This window comes from Hyaena hyaena, unplaced genomic scaffold, assembly GCF_003009895.1.
Source record: "Hyaena hyaena isolate Hyena2069 unplaced genomic scaffold, ASM300989v1 scaffold_1011, whole genome shotgun sequence".
Lineage (NCBI taxonomy): Eukaryota > Metazoa > Chordata > Mammalia > Carnivora > Hyaenidae > Hyaena > Hyaena hyaena.
The window spans coordinates 38,263-62,082 of record NW_024081643.1 but is presented as its reverse complement, the minus strand read 5'-3'; the positions used below and the strand labels follow the sequence as shown (position 1 = coordinate 62,082).

The window sequence follows — 23,820 nt, the reverse complement described above, 5'->3', positions numbered from 1 at the left end:
CCCCCCTCTCTCTTTATTTTTCCCTTTGTTCATTTGTTTTGTTTCTTAAATTCCAAATGTAAATGAAATAATATGGTATCTGTATTTCTCTGAATGACTTGTTTGCTTAGCATAATATTCTCTAGCTCCATCTGTATTATTGCAAATGACAAGATTTCATTCCTTTTTATGCTGAGTAGTATTCAGTTATATCTATATCTATATGGATGGATGGATGGATGGATAAATAGAAAGATAGATGATCTTTGTCCATTTATCTATCAATGTACACTTGGTTGTTTCCATAATTTGGCTATTGTAAATAATGCTGATATAAGCATCAGGGGGTGCATGTGTCCCTTTGAATTAGTAGTTTTGTATTTCAGTAAATACCCAGTAGTGCAATTGCTGGATGGTAGGGTAGTTCTATTTTTAGCTTTTTGAGGGAATACTATACTGTTTTCCAGAATGGCTGCACCAGTTTGCATTCTCACCAACAGTGTAAGAAAGTCCTCCTTACTCCTTTCTCCACATCCTCATTAGCACCTGTTGTTTCTTGTGTTGTTGATTTTAGCCATTCAGATAGGTACGAGTTGGTATCTCACTGTAGTTTTGATTTGCATTTCCCTGATGGTAAGTGATGTTGAGCATCTTTCCATATGTGGTTGGCCATCTGTGTGTCTTCTTGGGAAAAATGTCTATTCATATGTACTGCTCATTTTTAATTGGATTACTCATCTGTGGGGTGTTATGTTTTATAAATTCTTTATATGTTTTGGATACTAATTCTTTATCAGATATGTCATTTGCAAATACCTTTTCCCATCTTTTTCCCATTGAATATTCTTTTCTGCTTTGTCAAAGATTAATTGACCATATAATTTTGAGTTCCATTGATCTATGTGTCTGTTTTTGTGCCAATACCATACTGTTTGGATTACTACAGTTTTGTAAAATAACTTGAAGTCTGTAATTGTGATGCCTCTGACTTTGCTTTCTTTTTAAGGTTGCTTTGGCTATTCAGGGTCTTTCGTGGTTCCATACAAGTTTTAGGATTATTTGTTCTGGGACTGTGAAAATTGCTTATTTTGATAGCGATTGAATTAAATATGTAGATTGCTTTCAATAGTAGACATTTTAACAATACTTCATCTTCCAATCCATGAGCATGGAATGTCTTTCCATTTCTCTGTGTCCACTTCAATTTCTTTCATCAGGGTTCTATAATTTTCAGAGTAAAGTCTTTTCACCTCCTTGTTTAGGTTTATCCCTAGGTTTCTTACTAGTTTTGGTGCAATGGTAAATGGGATTGATTTCTATTAATTTCTCTTTCTGCTGCTTCTTTATTGGTGTATAGGAATGCAACAGATTTCTATACATTGATTTTTGTATCCTGAAACTTGACTGACTTCGTTTATCAGTTCTAGCATCTTTTTGGTGAGTCTTTTCAGGTTTTGTACGGAGAGTATCATGTCATCTGGAAATAGTTTTACTTCTCTGTTGCCAGTTTGGATGCCTTTTCTTTCTTTTTGTTGTGTGATTGCTGTGGCTAGGACTTCCAGCACTATGTTGAACAACAGTGGTGAGAGTGGACATCCTTGTCTGGTTCCTAATCTTAGAGGAAAAGCTCTCACTTTTTCTCCATTAAGGATGATATTAGCTGTGGATTTTTTTATATGGCCTTCACTATGTTAAGATATGTTCCCTCTAAGATATAATCCCTCTAAACTTAGTTAAGGATTTTATCATGAATGGATGTTGTACTTGGCCAAATGCTCTTTCTGCATCTATTGAAGTGAATATATGGTCCTTATAGTTGCTTTTATTGATGTGATGTATCACAGTGATTGATTTGTGAATACTGAACTACTCTTACAGCCCAGGAATAAATCCCAGTTGATCATGGTAAATGATTTTTTAAATGTATTGTTGGATTCAGTTTACTAGTATTTTGTTGAGGTTTTTCCTGTGGTTCTTCTTATTTGTGGTGTTTTTATCGGATCTGGGGATGAGGGTAATGCTGGCCTCATAGAATGAATTTGGAAGTTTTCCTTCCTTTTCTCTTTTTTGGAATAGTTTAAGAAAAATAGGTATTAACTCTTCTTTAAAAAATTGGCATAATACTCCTTTTAAAGATTTTTCTGGCCACTTTGACTCCTCTCCCCTTTATCTTCTGAACTGCTGTACCCTATTGCATATTACCAAATCATGCATTTCTTTTCTTCCCCTTCTTTCCTTTTGCTTACATCTCAAAGCCCCAGACCACCATACAATCAGAAGGAACACAGGGTGAGAAATATGATAAGGGATGGTTGGGGGAACAAAGGTATTTCCTCTTTCTCCCAGCTTGAGCCCCAGTTGTATGTATGTAATTTCTTATTTACCCCAAAAGGAAAATTTGCTTGATAATAGTCTTTGTAATTGAACACTTGTTTATGATCACCTTTCTTATAGGTATCTCTAAAGAAGAAGAGCCAAAAATATTGAGGCCCCCAAGACGGCCCCGGAAACCCAAAACATTAAATAACCCTGAAGACTCCACATACTATTATCTACTACATGTAAGTGGCTCACTCTTACTATCAGATGGGAGCCATTGCATCCACTAAAACCCCTCTTCCACATGGTCCGAGCCTCTCCTACGGTCCTGTAAACCCCCAGTCCTCCGGCAGTCTTCTCTGCTGGCCCCTTAATTGAACAGAGATGCAGATACCAACCCAGAAAGAGAAGTGCATCAGAACAGGAGCTCTGCAGAGAGGGACCTTGGGTCAAAAAGCAAGTTTTGGGGAAGAAGAGGAAAAGGAAAAAGGAAGGAGACATTTACTAGAGCACCTTTTCAATGCTAGGCCTAGAGAGAGGGGTGTTCATATACACCGTGACATCTATTCCTATGAATAGCCTTTAAGGTGGTGTCCCCTTCTCACCGGTCAGGACTCAGACCCGGGTAGGCACTCCATAGCTGTCGGGGTCTTTAGCTACACTGAGATCTTCTGACTGCACGGCTCCTGCTCACTCCCTGTGTGTAACACACGTGAGGACTCACTGGTGGCACCCCACCCCTGCCGGCCTGCCCTTCCTCTCCTGTTCCTGCCTCCGCAAATCACCATCATCCACTGGTGACCCAGACCAAGAACCTAGGAGTTGTCCTGGATCTTGCCCTCTCTCTCATTCCTAACATCCAATCTGTCACTCTAAAGCATGGCTTCTACCGGCCAAGGCTCCCTCCAATTCATGCCCTGCGTCTGACCTCACAGCCAGCACTCTACTTTAGACCATCATGATTCCCCACCTAGAGTCTTTCAGGCTTCCAATCTCAGCTTCTCCAGCCCGTACCAGAATGTTTCTCTAAACCATCTTGTGATTGTGCTTCTCCCTTGGTGATCCCTCTAATAACTTGGCAGTTCCTTCAGCGTAAAGTCCAGATGCTGCAGAAGCCCTCCTCCTTGGACCTCTCTCCAGCCCCCCATGTCCACTAGCCACAGTTAATTGCTAAAACCTTGCCAGTGAGTGCCTTTCCCTCATGCTTCTTAGTCCTTTGTACCTACTGGTCCGTCCTTCTGCAATACTTATTCACTCTTCCACTCCCACTGCCACAGGGAGAGAGCACTGATTCTCCATCCCACACTGCACCCAGAGAATGCTTCCGATCAACTGGAATTAAGTTTCCCAGCTCTTGGGCAGAAAATGGAGCTCCCACTTGCCTTCTAAGTCAAACGGTCTCCTCCTCCTCCCTTCTTTCTGGTGGTTTCTCCCCAGTGTCTTTGGAAGACTCCTCTCCACCTTGGTGTTGCCTAGCGTTCAATCTTAGGCTCTCTTCCCCTCGTGTTACCTTTGAACAATCTCATGACCTCAGGTACTATGGACTCCTGAGTCTTTATCTCCAGCTAGATCTCTCTCTAGCTCCACACTCAAATGTCAAACTGGTTAATGTTTGTTTTATATACTCTATATGGATGCACATAGACATCTATCCATCTGCACATGCATGCACACACACGCACACACACACACACACACAGATTTATTGAGATATGTCACATGCCATACAATTCACTCATCTAAAATAGACAATTAAATGGTTGTCATTATATTCAGAGTTGTACAACCATCACCACAATCAATTTTAGAACATCGTTATCACCCCAAAAAGAAACTTCACGCCCATTCCCCACCCACACCCTCCAGCCCTAGGCAACCACTAATCTACCTTCTGTCTCCATTAGATTTGTCTATTCTGTATGAAATGTGCCATACATGGTCTCTGTGAATGAATGAATGACTTTTTATAAACTAGTAATCAGAATATTGTCCTGACACCTTCCCTTTCTCATCTATCATATCCAAAAATCTCCTCTTAAATATCTCTTGAGTTTCTGTTTCTCTCCACACCCTCTGCCCACAGCCTCCTCGGGCCAGCATTTCTAGTTGATATTTCTGCATCTCTCCTCTTATGGTTCTCTCATTTTGCTCCCCTTCTCATTAATGCATCTTTCACACTATAGCTTGAGTTGTGTTTTTGAAATTAACATCTGATCATGCCACCCCTCTGATGAAAAACCTTGTAATCACTTCCTAGTGTCCTGTGATAGAGGGGCCGATCAATATCAAGCCCCTGCCTTACCTTTCCTTTACCTCCCAATACTCATTCACCCCTCCTTACTCTCCACTACAGCCATTCCCTCTCATTAGCCTGTACCTGTTCTTCACATTGTCCGTAGGCATTTGTCCCTGGATATGCTCTGTCCTCAGCCTAGAACCCACTTCTTTTTCTATTCTCACCTTGTGGGGACAAAGCGTCCCCAGCCTACATGTCTTTTTCTTCAGGAAGACTTCCTGATTCTCCCAAATCGCTGTGCCCTCCCTATGCGGCCCATACTTCCCTATCACCATGCTGTATCCCACCAGAGAGCGACCGATGTGGTTTCCATGACATCAAGGAGTTTCCCTGTTGCATTTAGCCTGCCACATAGTAGGCGTGCAACAAATATTTGTGGTACAAATGAATGCAGTGAAATTTGAGTGAAGTACAATTAGAAGTAAATCGAGGAAGTGAAAATTCCAGATAGCTGCATTGGACTGTTACTTTATAAGAATCTTGATTACAGATTTTTTTTTCTACACTGCCCTCCCCCAGAAGGAAGCAGATAGCCTGACGTTTGTTTATGTAGTTAAATAGAAACAAGAGCCGAGAACAAGATTAGAAATTACTAGACATTCCCAGTTAACCCTGAATATAAGCAATAAAAGAAGCTCGGTGACCTTTATTAACTACATTTCAAATGATAAATCGACCGTGAGGACTTCAACGGAAGATGCCATTCTCGATATGAGAATTTATAAGAGTCTGAGATAAGGTGAAATGTCTATTATTGACAACCACCCTTTCAGTGAGAATCATGCAACAGATTCGGAGCCTCACAAATGAGTCCCTGCCCTCAAGAAGTTTACTTCGCCTTTCTACTATTCTTTTTTAAATGAATATAAAGGATTTAATAGATCTCAAATTACTAGTGACTGGAATTCTTTTTATACCCATGAGTGTTGAAATCTGTGGCTTCGGTGAAAAATAAAACACAGAAAACCAGGAGATTAGTATAAACGACAGCACACCATGTCTTCATATATATCTGGCCCTTATCCAAATTTGGGTCATTACACATAGTGGAATCTGTAGCTGTGATAAGGCCCACGCCCTTTAACCTTCAAAACACTTTCTGTAATTTTAGCTCAGCTGCAGTTGCTCGGAAATGGGCGCCAGTGGGCAGAGTGGGCTATGGCCAGGCAAGAACGCAGAAGGGGAGGCTGCAGCGGGCATGGGGAGCACGGATGGGGCGGCGCCCTCTCCTCCTGCCAGTACAGGAGCCCTGAATGCAACCCACGAGGCCAAGGGGTGGTACCGAGCCTATAACCACGGAGTGCCGAAGACAGCCATCTGCAAATCCTGCCAGACACCTCTAGACAAATACATCGAGTATGATTCTGTTATCATCTTGACTACTGCCATTGACCAGACTTACAGACATACTCTTTTCAGGACTAAAATAAACGTCCCTGGAAAACTCTGCATATTTTGTTTGCTTTGCGACGCGCACCTGAGGTGGTAGCAGCTTCAAGATTCAAACCAGAACGCTGATGACTTCATCAGATGTGCCACAGAGCGGGATTGCCATAGAAGGTTTGCAGTTGTTTCACTAGAACAAACTGCCTTTTTATTGGCTTTTTTACTTTCCTGTGGGTACAGCAACCAGCCGATGATGGTGAAAAGACAAACAAACCCAACCTCATTTTCATGTTGCTGCTGAAAGCGTGATTGTTATCTAGCAACGGAAAATGCTTGCTGATTCTAGCCGTCATTTGGGAACATGACTACACACTCCTGTGCCTCAGACTCATTAAAATATGTGTCCTTATATTAAATTTTCAGGCAATTAGTCTGACCCTGAATCTCAACTGAAAGCTCCCCTTGGCCATCCTGAGTGGCTTACTGGTGGAAAGCGCCATGGATGTAGGAAGTGACTGTGCCATCCAGAAATCTCCAGACTTGCCGAAGATTTGTATTCTTTATTATCTGTCACATGACCAACTGCATCCAAAATAGAGAAGACCTAAAATCCAAACCAGGCTCTGCACTTCTGTTGAGCAAAATGAAGCAAAGATTTGGATACACCTTCTGAGGAAGCAAGCAATGGTTATGGCTTTGGAAACCCCCAAAACTGTGACACCTCACACCCCCACACCCCAGACACAGGGAATGTTACTGTAGGGAATCAGTATGCAACAGGTGAAGATTTATACTTTATAGACAACTTCAGGTAAGCATTTGAATCGAAGGAGGAACATGAATTCATAACTCACATATGTATGTTTCAGGAAAAAAACCCACTTTCTGTAATTCCAAATGACATCCATGAAATTCTTTCTAAAAATATCTCTATTTTAGAAGTCAAGAAATTGAGAAATAGAAATAAATTTCTGTTATACTGGTTATACTGCACATTTTAAACCTCTTCTTGATGATCCAAGGCCAACGTACTGAGCAAAAACTTTCAGATTTATTTAGATTTATGAGGTAGCATCCCATCTCTCTGCATTCGCCTGGCTGGCTTCATTTTCTCCAGAGTATTTATAAATATATGTCTGCTCTTCTCCCGTCTGACTCTCCCCTCTAGCCTGTGAGCTATATGGAGACAGGGACCCCCCACTGCCGCTGCCTCTTTGCTGAACAGCCCACGGCTGCAGTACAGTACTCTGGGGACACCGAGCCCTGGGGGTGATGTCCCCGCACGCCCGCCCCCAAGCACACACACAGCTCTGCTCCCAGCTGCTTTACCTCTTCCTGGAGCTTGTGTTTCTCCTTGAGGTCACTTCTTCCTATGGCCATTCTGCCTTAAATCAACGCCAGCAATCTTCTACAGGTTGATGCTCTTAATCTCTTACATCTAAGAAATGTTGTTATTCTCATGTCCAAAATCACGCCCCCACCCCACCCCACCCCACCCACGCTCAGCACACATGCCCTGTTGTTCCGTGGGGGGGGGCGGGGCCTGCCCCAGCGCAGAGCTGTGCAGCCATCAAATACAGTGGCTCAGGGCCAACAGTTCCCTCACAAAATGAGTGAGTAAACACAGTCCCATCAAAGGTCTTTCCAGTTTCCTCCTTTTCTCCAGGACCTTTCCTGAACTAACAGGTAGGTAGTAGGAGTAGGTAATTGGGCCCTTCCAGTGTGGGTGTTTTTCCTTCTGTGTTTTGGCTACCTTCTTCATCCCCACGAGTCCCCCTGTGTAAATAAAGTGTCAGTGTAATTCCAGAAGGAACATAAGACTGTATCCATCAGAAAGTAGCCGATATGAATTTTATTTTGTTTTTTTCTTCCTATTTTTATTTATTTTTTAATTTTATTTAAGTCCAAGTTAGTTGACATATAGTGTAACAGTGATTTCAGGAGAATTCAGTGATTCATCACTTACAGCAACACCCAGTGCTCACCCCAACAAATGCCCTTCTTAATGCCCATCACCCATGTAGCCCAGCCCCCACCCACCTCCCCTCCACCAACCCTCAATTTGTTCTCTGTATTTAAGAGTCTCTTATGATGTGCTTCCTTCTCTCTTTTTATCTCCTTTTTCCTTCATTTCCCCTATGTTCACCTGTTTTATTTCTCAGATTCCACGTATGAGTGATATCATATTTATTTTTCTCTGACTGACTTATTTCACTTAGCATAATACACTCTAGTTTCATCCATGTTGCAAATGGCAAGATTTCATTCTTTTTGGTCACCGAGTAATATATGATATGAATTTTAAAGTTCTGTCATAAGTGTGTTTCTTTGCATTGGATGGGGGGAGGGGCTGTTGTGTCACTAACTGAGGAACATGGTCTTCAGAGTCCACTGGGCGAAGACCTGTCTTCCAAAGTCTTCCTCAAGAAGTACCTTCCCCCAGGATATCTTCTCCTTGTACCATCTTTATCTCCTTCTCTCTCTCTCTTCTTTAGTTCTAGAAGAAATGGCGAGAGGATATTTACTTCTTTATTTTCATTTCAAGCTTCAAGTTAGTGACTTATAATTTCAAACCTACAATTGAGGGGCGCCTGGGTGGCTCTGTTGTTAAGCATCTGACTCTTGGTTTCAGCTCAGGTCATGATCTCATGGTTTCATGGGCTCAAGCCCTACATCAGACTCTACACTGACAATGTGGAGCCTGCTTGGGATTCTCTCCCTCTCCCTCTCTCTCTGCCCCTTCCCTGCTTGCACTGTCTGTCTCTCTCAACATAAATAAATAAAAATAAAATTTAAAAAACTACAATTGAAAAACATTGTCTTAGGGGCGCCTGGGTGGCTTAGTCGGTTAAGCGTCCGACTTTCGCTCAGGTCATGATCTCGCGGTTCGTGGGTTCGAGCCCCGCGTCGGGCTCTGTGCTGACTGCCAGCTCAGAGCCTGGAGCCTGTTTCAGTCTGTGACTCCCTCTCTCTCTGACCCTCCCCTGCTCGCGCTGTCTCTCTCTCTCTCTCCTAGAAATAAATAAAAATAAAAATAAAAAAAAAGAAAAAAAAAAGAAAAACATTGTCTTAGCAATAAATGCTACTAATATACAGTCCCAGGTGATAACATTTGTATTAAATCCTCTCCCTTAGAGTACAGTTTCATGCTTCCCTTTTGGCCCCGGCTGCCAGGACACTAAGACAAATGTAAGATTCCATCCTAACACACTTTTGACCTCTTTGTTCCTTATTTACAACTTCTACTTTATCAGCTTGGTTGTATAATTGCTTCCATTATACACCACCTTAAATAATTTGGGGAAAAACATAATAACAAATTATATTTCACTGGAATAGTCTAGCACAGGCAAGAGTGAAATAAAGCAGAAGCCTGGACTGTATTTCCTCTTCTAAGAATTCCTGTAACTGAGAACCAAATTATATACACCATCTCCCAGAGGGAAATGCTGATCCAGAATAAAAAATGGTCCTCACCACTTGAGAATTCAAGGGCAGAACATTATTTGATTCGTGGTGGTATAAAGGGGACCTCTGTCACTCAACACAGTACCATCATTTAAGCACAACTTTGTATTATAGAAAATTGTTACCGAGAACAAGAGACTTTTTTTTTCAGATAACAAATCAAGGAGGAAGGACCTCTGCCATATTAAAACAACCACCACCACAACAAATACCACCTGGGTTCCAGAGATCATCGACTAGACTGCTAGGGGCCATTGTACCTATGGTGGTAATATAATTATTTGTAGCCCCAGGCATTGGATCAGAAATATAATAGGAAATGGGAAGGAAGACAGGAATGTCATTGGTGTCCTGCCCCTAACACGGTTCATTCTTGAACAGTCCACTCCCAGACTTGATGCATTTAAGCATTCCTTCTACCTCATCCACCCTCTAAAATACCAACCAATAAGAATAGGTGAAACATGAACTGTTTGATTTATCCAACATTTCAGTGTATTACAAATTCTAAATCATGAGAAAAAATTAGCGTACCTAAAAAACACTGGGAAAACCCTCAACATTTATAAACCATTATCAGCTGCCATTTTTATTATCTTGCACTTTTATGGTGCCAGCCAACTTGATATCTGCATTAGGGTTTCCACAGTTACGGTATCTTCAGCTTGCTTAAAGTGAGTGTCCTGTTTTTTCTCTCAGCCTAAAAGACATATATGCTCTTGCAACCTGTAAATAGGTGAGCTCAAGTATCTTGAGGCAGCAGACAGTGAAACACATTACTAATGTTATAATAAGATGATATTGCTTTGAATGTAAGGTAAAATAAAGTACCATGTTGTTAGTGTTCAGACTGAAGTATTGATTAAAAGGTATATAATTAAATCTAGACTTACGTATTCTCATTTGTGCCTTGATACTTACGTTCTCAACTGTGAAAACATTTTGCAAATGAACATACGTATCCTCTAGTCTGTTACTTTTATACCGTAAATGGGCTCTTCGAGGTTAGTAAAGTCACACATTTCCATTCTTTTGTGGATCGTTGCGCCTGCCTTCACTGTCCACCCATCTGCTTTGCCAGCAGACAGAGGACATATAAGCAAGACATCAAAGCCACCTAATCAGCTTGCCTCAATTACAGCTACATTTGTGGGAGAAAGATGTGTGTTCCAGGAATTCTGACATATTTTTTCCCATTTGTGGGTAGATGGACCTTAGATAATCTTGTATGTACTGGTCACTGTGTGGTAAACATTTTTTGGCATGGAATGCAAAGATTAATTACCAGTCTGGTAAAAAAAAAAAAATGATCACAAATTCATAATTAATAAAATTTGAGTGAATTCTATTCCATTAGATTTTTTTAAATGTTTATTTAGTTTTGAGAGAGTGAGATAGACAGAGCATAAGTCTGGGAGGGGCAGAGAGAGAGAGGGGAGACACAGAATCCAAAGCAGGCTCCAGGCTCTGAGCTGTCAGCGCAGAACTTGACCCAGGGCTCGAACCCACCAACTGTGAGATCATGACCTGAGCCAAAGTCAGATGTTTAACTGACTGAGCCACCCAGGTACCCCTGTTCCATTACATTTTTAAAACATTATATCCATTTGCTTATTTCTAAATTGGTTTTATAAGAACAAATGTATTTATATATTAATATAGTAATTATATCAATTACATTATATTAATCATATTATACTGATTTTTAAATTTTTTCTATTCCTTTTAGAAGTCAATCCAAGAAGAAAAACGAAGACCAAGGAAAGATAGGTAATTATTACTTCTAGATTTCAATGTCATCAAACCAAAATATAAATCCATATGTTCAACTTATGACTGAAACTCATCTATTTTTTTTAAAAATCACCTATCTAATGTGGATAGATTTGGAAAGTAGCATGCTCTCAGTACATTTATATTGTGAATATGTGGTTTATATGTAATTTAGAAAATCTCACCTATTAGAAATATATTGAGCTAGCTCAGTATGAGACATACATTAAGAACTCAAATAATTTATGAATGAATTATACTATCCCAATACAGACTTTGCTTTTCTTGGTCCATTGATATGGTTTTGATCAGGACATTTGAACATACCCATATCCATGAACTTTCTTTCCCCAGACTCCTTTGCTTTTTGTTCTTCAACATGTGCTGAGTCTCATTCCTTGTAATGTTTATAGATTTGTCAGGAAATAAGGTTTGTGTCACCTGCGGGTGTGACAACTTACATTCACACTAGTCCCAGTTTCTTATAACATTTCAGCCCACCAATACTTCACTATTTTAACATTATAGCTCTATTTCAATTAACTGACTTCCAGAGTGTGCTAATAACAGCTGAGGGTTCTTCTACTGAGCATGGGTGGACACTGAGTTCCTGACTTATGTTTCTGAAAGCTCATTTGTAAACTGGTACCTGTAAGTTAAAAAGCACTTTTCCCCAGAAACACTGTAACCCTTGGTAGTTTTCCAGAACTCTACCTGTTTACCTGGTATGAAGTCCCATCATACCACAGGTACTCACAGCGTGAGTAAATCCAGAAATTAAAATGGTCACAGACACACCCCTGTGTGAATGTCATGTGCAGGAATTAAAATTTAGCACAGAAATCAGCCCACTAAAGACCAACAGTAAGGAAAGGAAGGGTTACCAGTGAAGGAAGGAAGGTAAGGTCATGAGGGATTGTGTTCATCCACATACTTAACTGATGCCTGAGAAAATTGGAAAATGCTCTGTGTTGGTACATAAAGGTAAGCTTTTCTCATAGTGTCCCAAGGTCAGTTGTGAACCCTCTCCTAGACAGGCCAAACTGGAACTTTGTAATCACTGGCTGTCTAGTAACTACTAATTCTGTGCCAAGTTCAATGACGTGAAACCAGGAAAATGCTCTCTTAAAGGTGCAAGATGAGGGTTTTGCTTTCCTTCTTAATTGATGGTATATACTGTCTTTGGGATTTTCAAGACTTCTCTTGTTTCTATTGACATGAACTGTTACTCCTAAATTATACTAAACAAAAGAAGAGAACAAGTATCCTAGAAGTTTGAGTAGAAAAGTAGTTCAAAGCTATGATGTGTTTATGTGTTCATTTACAGTCAGGGGAAATTATTAGATTTGGAAGATTTCTATTATAAGGACTTTTTGCCCAGCCATTCTGGACCACAGGAACATAGCCCTAGCTTAAGAGAAAGAAGACAAGAGAGAGAACACCAGCATCGATGTTTTAATGTTGATGAAAGGTAATAAACTACCTACTAAAGTACAGCATGTTCCCTGTTTTACTCACAATTCCATTTCTAAAGCACTGATGTTCTTTCTGTCTTTGGACCATAACAAAATATTCTCACTGAATATTGCCTCTTTTTTAATTTTTTTAACGTTTTATTTATTTTTTTGAGAGAGACAGCGTGAGCAGGGGAGGGTCAGAGACAGAGGGAGACACAGAATCAGAAGCAGCCTCCAGGCTCTGAGCTAGCTATCAGCACAGAGCCTGATGTGGGGCTTGAACCCACGAACAGTGAGATCATAACCTGAGCCGAAGTCGGACGCTAACCGACTGAGCCACCCAGGCGCCCCTGAATATTGCCTCTTAAGACTGATATGTTATCTAAAAGTAAACTCATGAGGATATGGTCAGGTATTCAGACAACCCAATTTTATACCTATTTTCTTGGTGTCATTGTTAGTAGCACCCTCTTTTACTTTATCTTATTTTATTTTACTTTACTTTATTTTATTAATTTTTGAGAGGAGGCGGTAGAGAAAGAACACAAGCAGGGGAGAGACAGAGGGAAAGGGAAAGAGAGAGAGAATCTTAAGCAGGCACCACACCCAGCATGAAGCCCAACATAGGGTTCAATCTCATAACCTGAACCAAAATCAAAAGTCAGGCGCTTAACTGACTGAGCCACCCAGGTGCCCCAACAGCACCCCCTTTTAAAAGTACCTCACTTTGGGAGCCCCTGGGTGGCTCAGTCAGTTGAGCAGCTGTTGATTTTGGCTCAGGTCATGATCTCATGGTTCATGGGATAGAGCCGCGTAATAGGCTCTGTGCTAACAGTGGGAGTCTCGTTGGGATTCTCTCTCTCTCTCTCTCTTAAAATAAATAAACATTTAAAAAAATAAATAAAAAATATAAGTACCTCACTTAGGATGACAGATTACGTGGTCATAGTCATTACAAGTGACAAACTGTATCCAAAAATCTGTGTTTCAGTTCTAACCAATGAAATTTCAAACACTTACTGGTTTCTCAATTATGCTGTATAAATTCTCAGAATTCTCAATGTCAGACCAAAAAAATATCTGGAAGAAAAATTCATATAGAAGTATATATTTTGGATTTGGTTTCTCAGTTTGCCACTAACTTGTTTGACATTAAGTACCTCAAACCATCTGTAGCTCACTTACTACTTTGCAGACTTTTTCCCCCCCAAAAAAATTCTGTGTGAAGTTGTGAAAGTGAAGGCACATAGTCAAATGGAGACGTTGTATGTGAGAGAGAAATGGGAGTAAGGACAGGCAGTGAAAAGCTGTTTTTCCGATACCCTGAGTAAACATCTTGTCAACCCAGGGCACTCAGACTGCTTGCCATCTCTTTCACAGTGTAACCTGGTACTTAAGAAGGGGTTTTAGAGTCAGACGGTCTGAGATTTGGATCGTGATTCTGCCACTTGGTAGTGGAGTGACCTTGCTCCGACCTCTCTAAGCTTGTTTCCAAATCTGGGAAAGGATTCACTAAAACCTGCCTCACCACGTTGTCATAGAAGTTAAGTGAAATAACGTATGTGAGGCACTTAACATCACATGTGCCATAGGGGAGAGGTTCCGGAGGTGGTGGCGGTTTTCATCTTTATTTGCTTTTCCAGAATCTACTTGATTTCTAACCCTCGTCTCCAAAGAAAATGTCTTTCTTCTTGAGGTCAAGACCTGTAACATATTGGTGGAGCTGAGAGATGCTCTAGTCTAATCACAGGGTCCTACACAGGAGACTACCAAGTTTCCAGCAAGATTAAAATGACTTCCTCAAGTCCCATGCTGAGTTACTGAACTAAAATCCAAGGTTTTTCACTGACTCACCTGCTTCCCATTTTGACGACCCAACCTGCCTCCTCTCTAGTATATTCTCCCCCTTCCCCCAATCACAGACACACATCTGCTGGAAAAGCATCATATCCCTGAGCTTCTGCCTGGTGTCCCAGCGGTGCCTGTGGCTGCACAGTTAGAAGTCACTGGAATCCTGTGGCTGTGTCGTTAGAAGTCACTGGAATGAGGATGCCACAAGCTAGTGTTGGGTTGGGCATTGTACTGGGCCCTCAATCGTCATGGCAACCTTGCGTGGCAGGTATTCTTACTGTCACATTATATAGATGACAAGGCTAAGACTACAAAGCTTAAAGTCACCCAGATAAAAAGCGAGGGGGCCAGAATTTGAACACAGGCCTTTTTGAGTTTAGAGTCCATGATTTTCACCACTACCTTGGATTGCCTCCCCATGCACAGCCCTGTGCTGGGTGCTTGAGGAAGGGGTGGCAATGATGTGATCTTTATCGCCAAAGAGCTTGACTCTAGAGAAGAAGTAAATGATCTAATAAAGCTAAACAAGGTAACCTCCAAGAGGGAATTTTTCAAACCTAAGGAGACAAGACTACAAACACGCTATGTACACCTTGATAGCATCCTGGATTTAAAGTAGAAAACAGAACAACAGCTCTAAAAGACATTTGGGGACAACTAGAGAAACTTGGAGCCAAGCTATATGTTAGAAGATATTATTGCAGAAAGAAAATATACATCATATACACACACATACATATATCATTATATACATTAAATTATTATATGACAAATATATATCTTATATATAAATAAGCTATATATAAATTTATATATTTATAAATAAACATATTATGTTATAATATAATATATGCAGGCCATTCGCATGCACACACACACACACACACACCAAATACTAATGTCACCCAGGAAGGTGTGAGTAGGTTTGGGAATCAGGAACCGCAGCAATGATGAAGTTGAGTGTCTCCTGGATTTTAAGTGAGTAAAAGTAGCAGCAGGTAGTGATCAGAGGATAGCATTAGAAAGCAACAGAACTGATGTCCCCTCATTTCCTCCTAAGGTGGGCCTTGGTGGGGTCTCTATTGAGCTGGAATGGGAGATAGGGGGTTTTTAAGGCAAGGCCAGGTTTTAATCATGACAAGATGTAGGGAGGATGGCAAGGGAGAAAAAGTAACAAGTGCCTTAGCTAAGGGATAGGAGAATCACGAAGGAAGTGTCAGCAGAAAAGAGGCAAAGGGATACAGTAGAGAAAGTATGTGATTTGAGTGGTGTGGATGTGGGTTTGAATCCTCACTCTGCTCCTCAGTTGCTGTATCAAGTAGAACCAGTGTGTTTCCTCCTCATCTGCAGATTGAGGCTAAGGAGCATCCCAGACCCGCCATGCTGTCATTAGATCTCGAGATAATGTGTGGTGTACTTGGAAGATGGTTGATACTCAGTATTCTTATAACAGAAATGAGCTGAATAGGCATGAGAATTTAAGTCAGTTCATTGACAGAGAATGATCACCTGCCTGATAGATGCCTATGATGATGCTTCCCTTCCCTCCAAGTATCTACTGAGCTCAAGATGCCCTAAAGACCTTCCCAAAGGTTTCTTTTTATTCCCTATTTGGAATGGACCAGAATAAAGCCATATTCATCTGCAGGCAAAAGTCTAGCCCTCCCCTTTTATTATTATCTTCACTGCTTTACCTATACCTTCAATGACCCTGCCCTTTATCCCATATTTAGACTCAACTAGCAAACCCCAATACTGGCTAAACTCAACTTTCTACCCAATTCATACCTGCACCTATAGGTATGTACATGGCTAGAGAAAAACACAGCCACATCTCACTAAAATGTATGAGCACACACCTTAAGCAGGCCCTTAGAGTTATCTTGCCCCAAGCCACATAGTGAGTTAATGAACTAAAATCCAAAATTTTTCACTTCCTGCTCAAACTGCTTTTCACTGACCTTCCTACTTTCCCAGTCCACTCTTTCAGACTCCTGCCTGTCTCCTCAAACTCTCAAAACCCCCTCATTCTCATATGACAACCTTCTTTCCTATTTCACTGAGAAAACAATAGCAGAGAACAGACGCATACCCCCACTGTCAAACCTACCACTTACCCGTACGCTTCCCTCGTTTTATTAGGGATGGCGGGCTGTCCTCCTAGCTAAGGCCAAACCTTCCTGTTGTGCACTGATTCCAACTCCCTCCATCTGCTCAAAAACACTGGTCTGCGATTATCCCCTCCCTCTTCTGTGTCTTGAATGTCTGTCCTCTTTACTGAATCATTTCTGACCATCTGTGATCATAATACAGTTGGACTCGTCATAAAAAACACACTCTTGACCCCATCCCCCTTTCGAAGTCCCATGTTTCTGCTCTTCATGATTGCAGAAGAGCGTTACAGGAGAGTGAGCCATCCTTCCCCATGTCCGACTTCCCATGCGCTCTGGAGCCCCGGCAGCCAGGTTTCTCTCCCCTCCGCTCCGCTGAAACTGCCCTGCCACAGTCGCCAATGATCTCAGTTTTGCCATATCCCATGATCTATTCTCAGTCTTCATCTGTCCTATCAGAAACATTTCTCATTTTTTTTAAAATATTTTTTTATTTATTTCTAGGAGAGAGAGAGAGCGTGAGCAGGGGAGGGTCAGAGAGAGAGGGAGTCACAGACTGAAACAGGCTCCAGGCTCTGAGCTGGCAGGCAGCACAGAGCCCGACGCGGGGCCCGAACCCACGAACCGCGAGACCATGACCTAAGCGAAAGTCCGGATGCTTAACCGACTAAGCCACCCAGGCGCCCCTCTCATTTTTTCTTTAAACGTTTTCTTCATCAGCCTCCAGGACAGTACTTCTCTGGATTGTTTTCTCCTACCACACTGGCTCTCCTTGTTCTCCTTTGCTGATTTCTCCTCAGTTCACTGACTTCTCAGCATTGAAATGTCCCAGTCCTTTGCTTTATCGACACATACTCTCGTGACCTTAAATATCATCTGTTTACTTAAAATTCCTAAATGGAAATCTCCAACCTAGATGAGGATTTATATACCCAACTGCCTATTCATTATCTCCTCTTGAATATCTAATAGCTCAAACTTTGCAAAACCAAAATGTTTATCCCCCTCCCCACCAAAAATATACTCTGCTTTTAACCTTCCCCATCTCATTGAATGGCAACTTCATCCTTCTAGTTGTTTAAGGCAAAAACCTTAGAGACATTCTCGATTCCTTTCTGTTACATCCCACATCCAAGGTGTCAGCAAACTCTTTCAGTTCCTACTTCAAACATGACCAGAATCTGATCACTTGCTCCCTCTTCTGCAAGCGTCATCCAAGCCACTGTCAGTCTTGCTTGGACTATTGCAGTATCTCTTAACAGGTCTCCTTCTGCATTAGCAGCCCGATCCTTCTGTGAATCATTCCTCCATCATATCCCTCCAAAGTCGCTCTAACTCTAAGTAACGTTCAAATACTTGCCATGGTCTCAAAGCACTCAGTTCTCTGCTACATTATCCTCTCCTTCTTCCTGCTCTCATTCCTTGCTCTTCTCCCCCTTGCTTACTTTATTTAAGCCACAGTGGCTTCCTTGCTGTTCCTTGAACACAGGATACACACTGTAGCATTAGGGCCTTTGCACTTGTTGACCCGTCATCCTGGAATGACTGCCCTTCCCTAAGAGATCTGTCATCCCTTCCCCTCCATCAGGTCTCTTCTCAAATGTCACCTTATCAGAGAGGCCCTTCCTGGTCACCCTTCATGAAATTGCTTGTATACACACATATGCATGCGCACGCGCACACACACACACACACACACACACACACACCCCATCAGTTTTTCCTCATTAGCCTGCCTTACTTGTCTGCATAGCACCTGCCACCACCTGGTATATTAAGGTTGTCTGTAGTCTTCTCCCACACTAGATTAAACTCCATGAGAATGGGGACTTTTGTTCACCTTTAGCCTACATTGATGGCTAATACTTAGTAGGTGCCACATAAGTACATGGATGCATCTGTGTGGCTACATAGGGAGCACCCTTCTTTTCCAAGCAAGTTGCAGAATCTAGAGGTAAAGTCGGTAGGGTTTCCCAGCGCTACCTTCCAGAAAGATGGCCCAACAGCCTCACTGAAAGAGCTGACAGGACCCACAGCTAACTGGTTGATCAGGTTTGGGAGGAGTGTTTGAGAGAAACATTTGAGGGGTTTTAAGATGAGAAATAATGGTGGTCTATTTAGCCACTTTGAATTTCTCTGTTTGGATAAAATGTGTTAAAAATTAAGGTACTAAAATAAATATTTGTTTGTTGGTTGTGAGTTACTTCAAACCAAAGGAAACTCGCCTCTCTCACCTGCACCTTCTGACACCTTACTTAGCTGTCATCCGAACAGAGTCACCAGGTACCACCCCCACCCCCTACCCCCCCCCACCAGCTTGGGGGAAATTGAAAATCTGCTGAGAAGATTAAGCAGCTGCGTTTGGCCATTCTCCTGATGTTTGGAATGTGCCTTTCTCAAATGCCTGCCGTTGGTGGGAGGAGGGAGGAGGGAGGAAGAGAACCGCCCGACAGCATGGGCGGGGCTGTGCTGCGCGCGGGCGCCGCTCACGGTCTGGCCCCGGGTCTCGCTGCAGGTGCTGGGCGGAGGAGAACCGGGAGCCGGAGGAAAATGGGCCCGCACCCAATCCCTACGACTACAGGAGGCTCCTGCGCAAGACCTCCCAGCGGCAGCGCCTCGTGCAGCAGGTGTAGCGCGGCTGCTGGAGGCCACGGCCGTGGGAACGTGCGTGAGACTGCGCGGTTGCAGGGGCCAAAGCCCGGGCGCTGGCAGCACCGGGCGCTGAAGCCGCGGCCCTGACCGTGGCAGGGGCTGCCCGCAGCGCTCGCCCCTCGAGTGCCGGGGCCAGCCTCTCCGAAGGCGGAGAAGACGGAGCCTCCGGACGCCGCGTCTCCGCACTCCGGCACCCTGCACTCCCGCCAGCTGGGGCAGCCCTATCTCTGCCCCCCCCCCCAATGTATCTCTTTGTTCCCTCATTTGCAACTCCCGTGGACCCGACTGCGCCTGAGCTCTCGCCAGTCCCTCCTCTCTCATTTTGGGTGACTTCAAAGATTTCTTTTACTTTGGAAACCGCTCTCCCAGGCCCGCGGGACACTGTAGGGGCGAGCAAAACAAAGCCCGGACGGGAGAAGAGGTGAGGGTGGGGGAAGCCTCGAAGATGAACTGCACCTCAAACTCGCGCTTTCCCTTCCCTTGGTTACTGAGGTTATTAAATAAAGGAAGTGCCTTGGAGAGTCGTGGCTTTCGGGGCTGGTCCTCCAGCTCCCCTCTAGGGCCAGACTCCTGCTGTCCAGCTGTGCGGGTGCCCAGGCAAGGAAGTGATGGGGCCTTCTGTCTCCACAGCGAACAACCATCGCCTCCAGCCATGCCAAACAAACATACTAGGTTAAAACCTGGGTCTGGCGACACAAACGTGACCTCCAGACAAATCCCCTCAAGCCGCCCTTCACACACACACTGCGCGCGCACACACACACCTTTGGTCCCACCGCTGAACAAACTGTTGGGCTGTTTAGGTTCCTCTAGTCTGCAGATTTGGGGCAATATCGGCGCCGAAATTTGGCGTATTGAAGAGAGAAGGAAGGGCAATGGGTAGGCAGAGGTTTGTTTTTCTCAGTTGACTGCGCCTTGTTTTACAACCTGGGTTGAGCCCGTCTGTAGAACTGACACCCTCCATTGTCTACGCGGTCTGAAGAGCTTGTGGGAAGAAAACGAACGAGGTGATTTCACCGACGACTGAATCGGGAGGAAGGTTCTGATAGGGCTCGTCCGCCTTGCTGGTGTCCCTTGTGCATGGCCCGGGGCCAGGAGACTGGATTGAGTGAGAACGGGTGGACGTTTGTTGCGCCTAACCAGAAGTTGGGTCCTCTCCGACCCAAAATGTTGACGCCCAAAGGTCCCACAGAAATGACTCCTACAAGCTCTTCATTTTACGGATGAGACCCCTGCGAGGGGAAACCTCCCACAGTGGACCGGCCGAGCTCAGGGTTCAAGGGCGCTGTAGGCCCTACTCATTCCCCGGGTTCTCCTTACCGCCTCCGCTGGGGGTCAGCCTTGCAGACCCGCGGCTCACTTGCGACTGGCTGCAACCGGGGCCCAGCACAGGCGCCGCGCCCCCGGGCACTGCGTACTGCCGCGGGGGCGAGCGGGATTCTGGAACCCGAGGTGAATCGAATCCCTCCGCCCCCACCTACCCACCCTCCCACTACCCGGAGGCCCTTGGGGGGAGGGGGGGAGGAAGCTGAGCTCCGCTTTGCTACCAGTCCCCTTCTTCAAGCTTTTGAAGTGGCGGGTGTACCCCTGAGCCCTGGCAGTCCGGCCCTTCCGTTCTGGATTGGGAGGCAGAAGGCTCCCTCCCTAAACTCTCCACCCAGTTTTTAAGTGGAATTGGAAACGGGAATGGCAAACGCTTGGTGAAAGGTTTCAGTGTTTTTATTTCCCCTTTTCTTTTGTATTTCTTTGTTTTCTGTCTTTTTTTTTTTTCTTTTTTTCTTTCTTTCTTTCTGTCCTTCGACATTTAGGCACTGGGAAGACACAAGGGAAAACGTGTACCAGACATTCTTCATTGGTAGGTCTGCAATGCGATCTCTGGGTAAACCACGGACAAGAAATAGGTCAACCGAGGAAACCTGCCCGGGAGGGCAGCCCCTGGAGCCTGGGTTTATCCGCGCCCCCCTCCCCTCATTTGAGGAAGAGGCTGCGAAAGCTTTTCCCCTGAACGCTGGCTGTCTCCCCTTCCCATTCGGTGGCAGCCTCCTTTGTGAACTAATGACTGTAATTATTACCTCCCCGAGCTCTTTTGTTATCTCCAAAGCCAAACCCCAGAGTGGGGGGAGTGGGCTCCCTTGCCAAATGAAAGTCTTTATGAAGCAAATTGCCGTCTAGGGAGGGACCACGTTAAGGAAAGACAAATCAGATCCCTGAGTGCATTTGAAGTAGGGTGTGTTAAATTAAAAAATGTAAATACCATCATTAGGTTCAAAGTACTCCAGAGCTGCGGGATTTAATTGAGTTAAAACAGTAGGATTTTAAGTCACGTAAAAAAAATGTTAAATCCAGGTGTTGTGATTTCTACCTGCCGTGTGTTTTAATCTGTTTCTTCCTTGGGGATATGTTTTGAACGCTTGTTTTAAAGAATCTTTATGTTTTTGGCCACTTATCCATAGCAGAAAAGTTCTGCAACCCCAGCCTGGTGGGTTGAAGCAAAACATTAGTAGGATTTGGTGTGGATTTAAACAAAAAACTAGCCTCTCCCACTGGCATCTGCACTGCTGGAGCGAGAGCTGCGGAGATGCCCTTCCCGCAGGCCTACGGTGGAACCACGAACTCTTTACACCCTGGCATTGTTACCTGGATTCACCGAAGCCAAGGCTGCTGGATGAAGGGGCCAGACTGCGGCCTGGGTTCACGCCCGCCGAGCGGCAGCAGCCGGATGCAGGCTTCTCAACACCTAGGGCTTTGCGCCAAGCCTAACGCCGGACCTGCAAGCGCCCTTTGCAGACACCACTCCCAGGCCGCGGTTTAGAGCCTACAGCTCCACCCCGCTCGGGCACGTGACAAGAAGACAAAGCTTCGTGGAAAGAATTTACCAGGCCCCCGCGTGCCTGGGACACAGGATTTGGGCTTGTATGCGGCCACCTTGGGCCCCACGACGCCTTGGAGTGAGAGTCGAGGGGAGGTAGCCACGACTGAGAAAAGGGAGCCTCTGCTTTGGCATCAGCTTTAATAACTTGATTCAGGAAGTAAGAGAAATGAGGGCTTTGTGAACAGAGTGGAAATGAAAAAACGCTGGTCCAAGGGAATGCAGGGAGCAGAAGGCAGGACGCAGCTTTTCCCCACCAGGGTCTTCCTCGCTCTCTCTGAGAGCCCGGGAGTAGCAAGGTGTACTTGACGCTGATCTCCGCTATCAAGGGAAAGCAATGAGGACCAATGCGGCGCAAAATCTGAGGCGCCTTCCCTTTGTTTACCAGCTTTTAGCGAAGAAATATTGTAAGAGAGGAGAGACTCTGACTTTCTCTGGGAAGAGGAAACCCCTTCCCACCAGGCCTCAGAAATAGTGAATCTCGCCTCTCCTTCCCCCCTCCCCTCCCGCCCCCAGCGTTCCCCGCTATCATTTAGATTTTCGAAGGGTGGGTGGGCAGATCATTAATTTGAGACCCGCTGACTCGAGAGCCCAGCAGGTGATGCCTTCTTTCTGCCTCGGATTTGGAAAGCTCAGATTGCACAGTTGGAAACTCTGTGCAGGTCTCCCACGCACACATCGATTCTGGTCACACGAAAGCAGCGAACCCTTCCTCGCCTCCGCGGGCCAAGGTCACCAAACGGCCCGATCCCATCCCCCATCAGCCGTCAATCCTGCCGACTCTAGTTTCTCTCCCTCGCCCCCCTCCAAGAAGTTTCCATTCCGTTGATTATTTTTTTCCCCAGCCCGAGGTCCTCGGTGATAGGCTCCTGCATGGATTTTAATTGCCTCAATCAGCGTCTTTCTCCCATCAGTCAATCAGGTCCTGGACGGTGAACCCGGCGGCTGTGCTCCCCAAAGCACGGCAACGATGCGCCCCGGAGCACCGCGCGGCTCTGTAGGAAGGCGTCAGCCTCGCCTAAGGAGCTGAAATGAGCCCTTCAGTGCGTAGGCGCCTTTCCCCCGCCGTCCTCTCCCCAAGCTCACGAACCGCTCGTGATTCCAGCCCCGCCGCGGGGCTCTCGAGGTCACAGCGACCTCAGCGCCGTCTTGCAGGAAGGCGGCGCGGAAATCGCGCCTCCTTCCCGGCAGCAGGAGCCAGACCTCAAACAATACGCCAGTCGGTGGTTCTTTGAGACTCCTCCGGGCCCCCCTCTCCGCCTCGCTGAAGCCGGCGCGCCGCGAGCCTCGCTAGCACTCTGGACAGCGCGCCCGGGCCCGCGGGGGCCGCCCGCCCGCCCCCGCCTGGCGCTCCGCGGGGGTCGCCCGCACGCCTCCCACCCACACGCTCTGAGTCGAGCCCTGGCGCGCTGTGTGCCTCGCATCCTCCCTCTCCCATATTTTCTCTCCGCCGCCCCCTCATCCATCGGGATTGGACTCCTTCCCCTTCAAGAGCAGTTGGGTGCTCGGCGCTTTCCCATACCCTGGCCGCGCGAACCCTTTGGTCTCCTTCCCTATTGAACCTCGGCTTTCGGAGAGTTGCCACGTCTCTAAACCCTGATCCCAATACACACACGCACACACGCGCACACACGCACGTTTCCTGTCCCAGTGTGACAC

The 23,820-nt window shown here is 44.9% G+C and overlaps 1 protein-coding gene across 1 annotated transcript in view; it reads left to right on the top strand.

The window, feature by feature from the left end:
• The window catches only part of MYO3A (myosin IIIA), a 234,417-nt gene extending 214,656 nt beyond the window's left edge, over positions 1-19,761 (top strand). The window contains exons 31-34 of the mRNA XM_039221773.1: positions 2,434-2,540; positions 11,178-11,218; positions 12,549-12,692; positions 19,156-19,761. Of these exons, the coding sequence (XP_039077704.1) occupies positions 2,434-2,540; positions 11,178-11,218; positions 12,549-12,692; positions 19,156-19,273 (410 nt within the window). The 3' untranslated portion in view covers positions 19,274-19,761. The remainder of the gene's footprint in view (positions 1-2,433; positions 2,541-11,177; positions 11,219-12,548; positions 12,693-19,155) is intronic.
• The last annotated feature ends 4,059 nt before the right edge of the window (positions 19,762-23,820 follow it).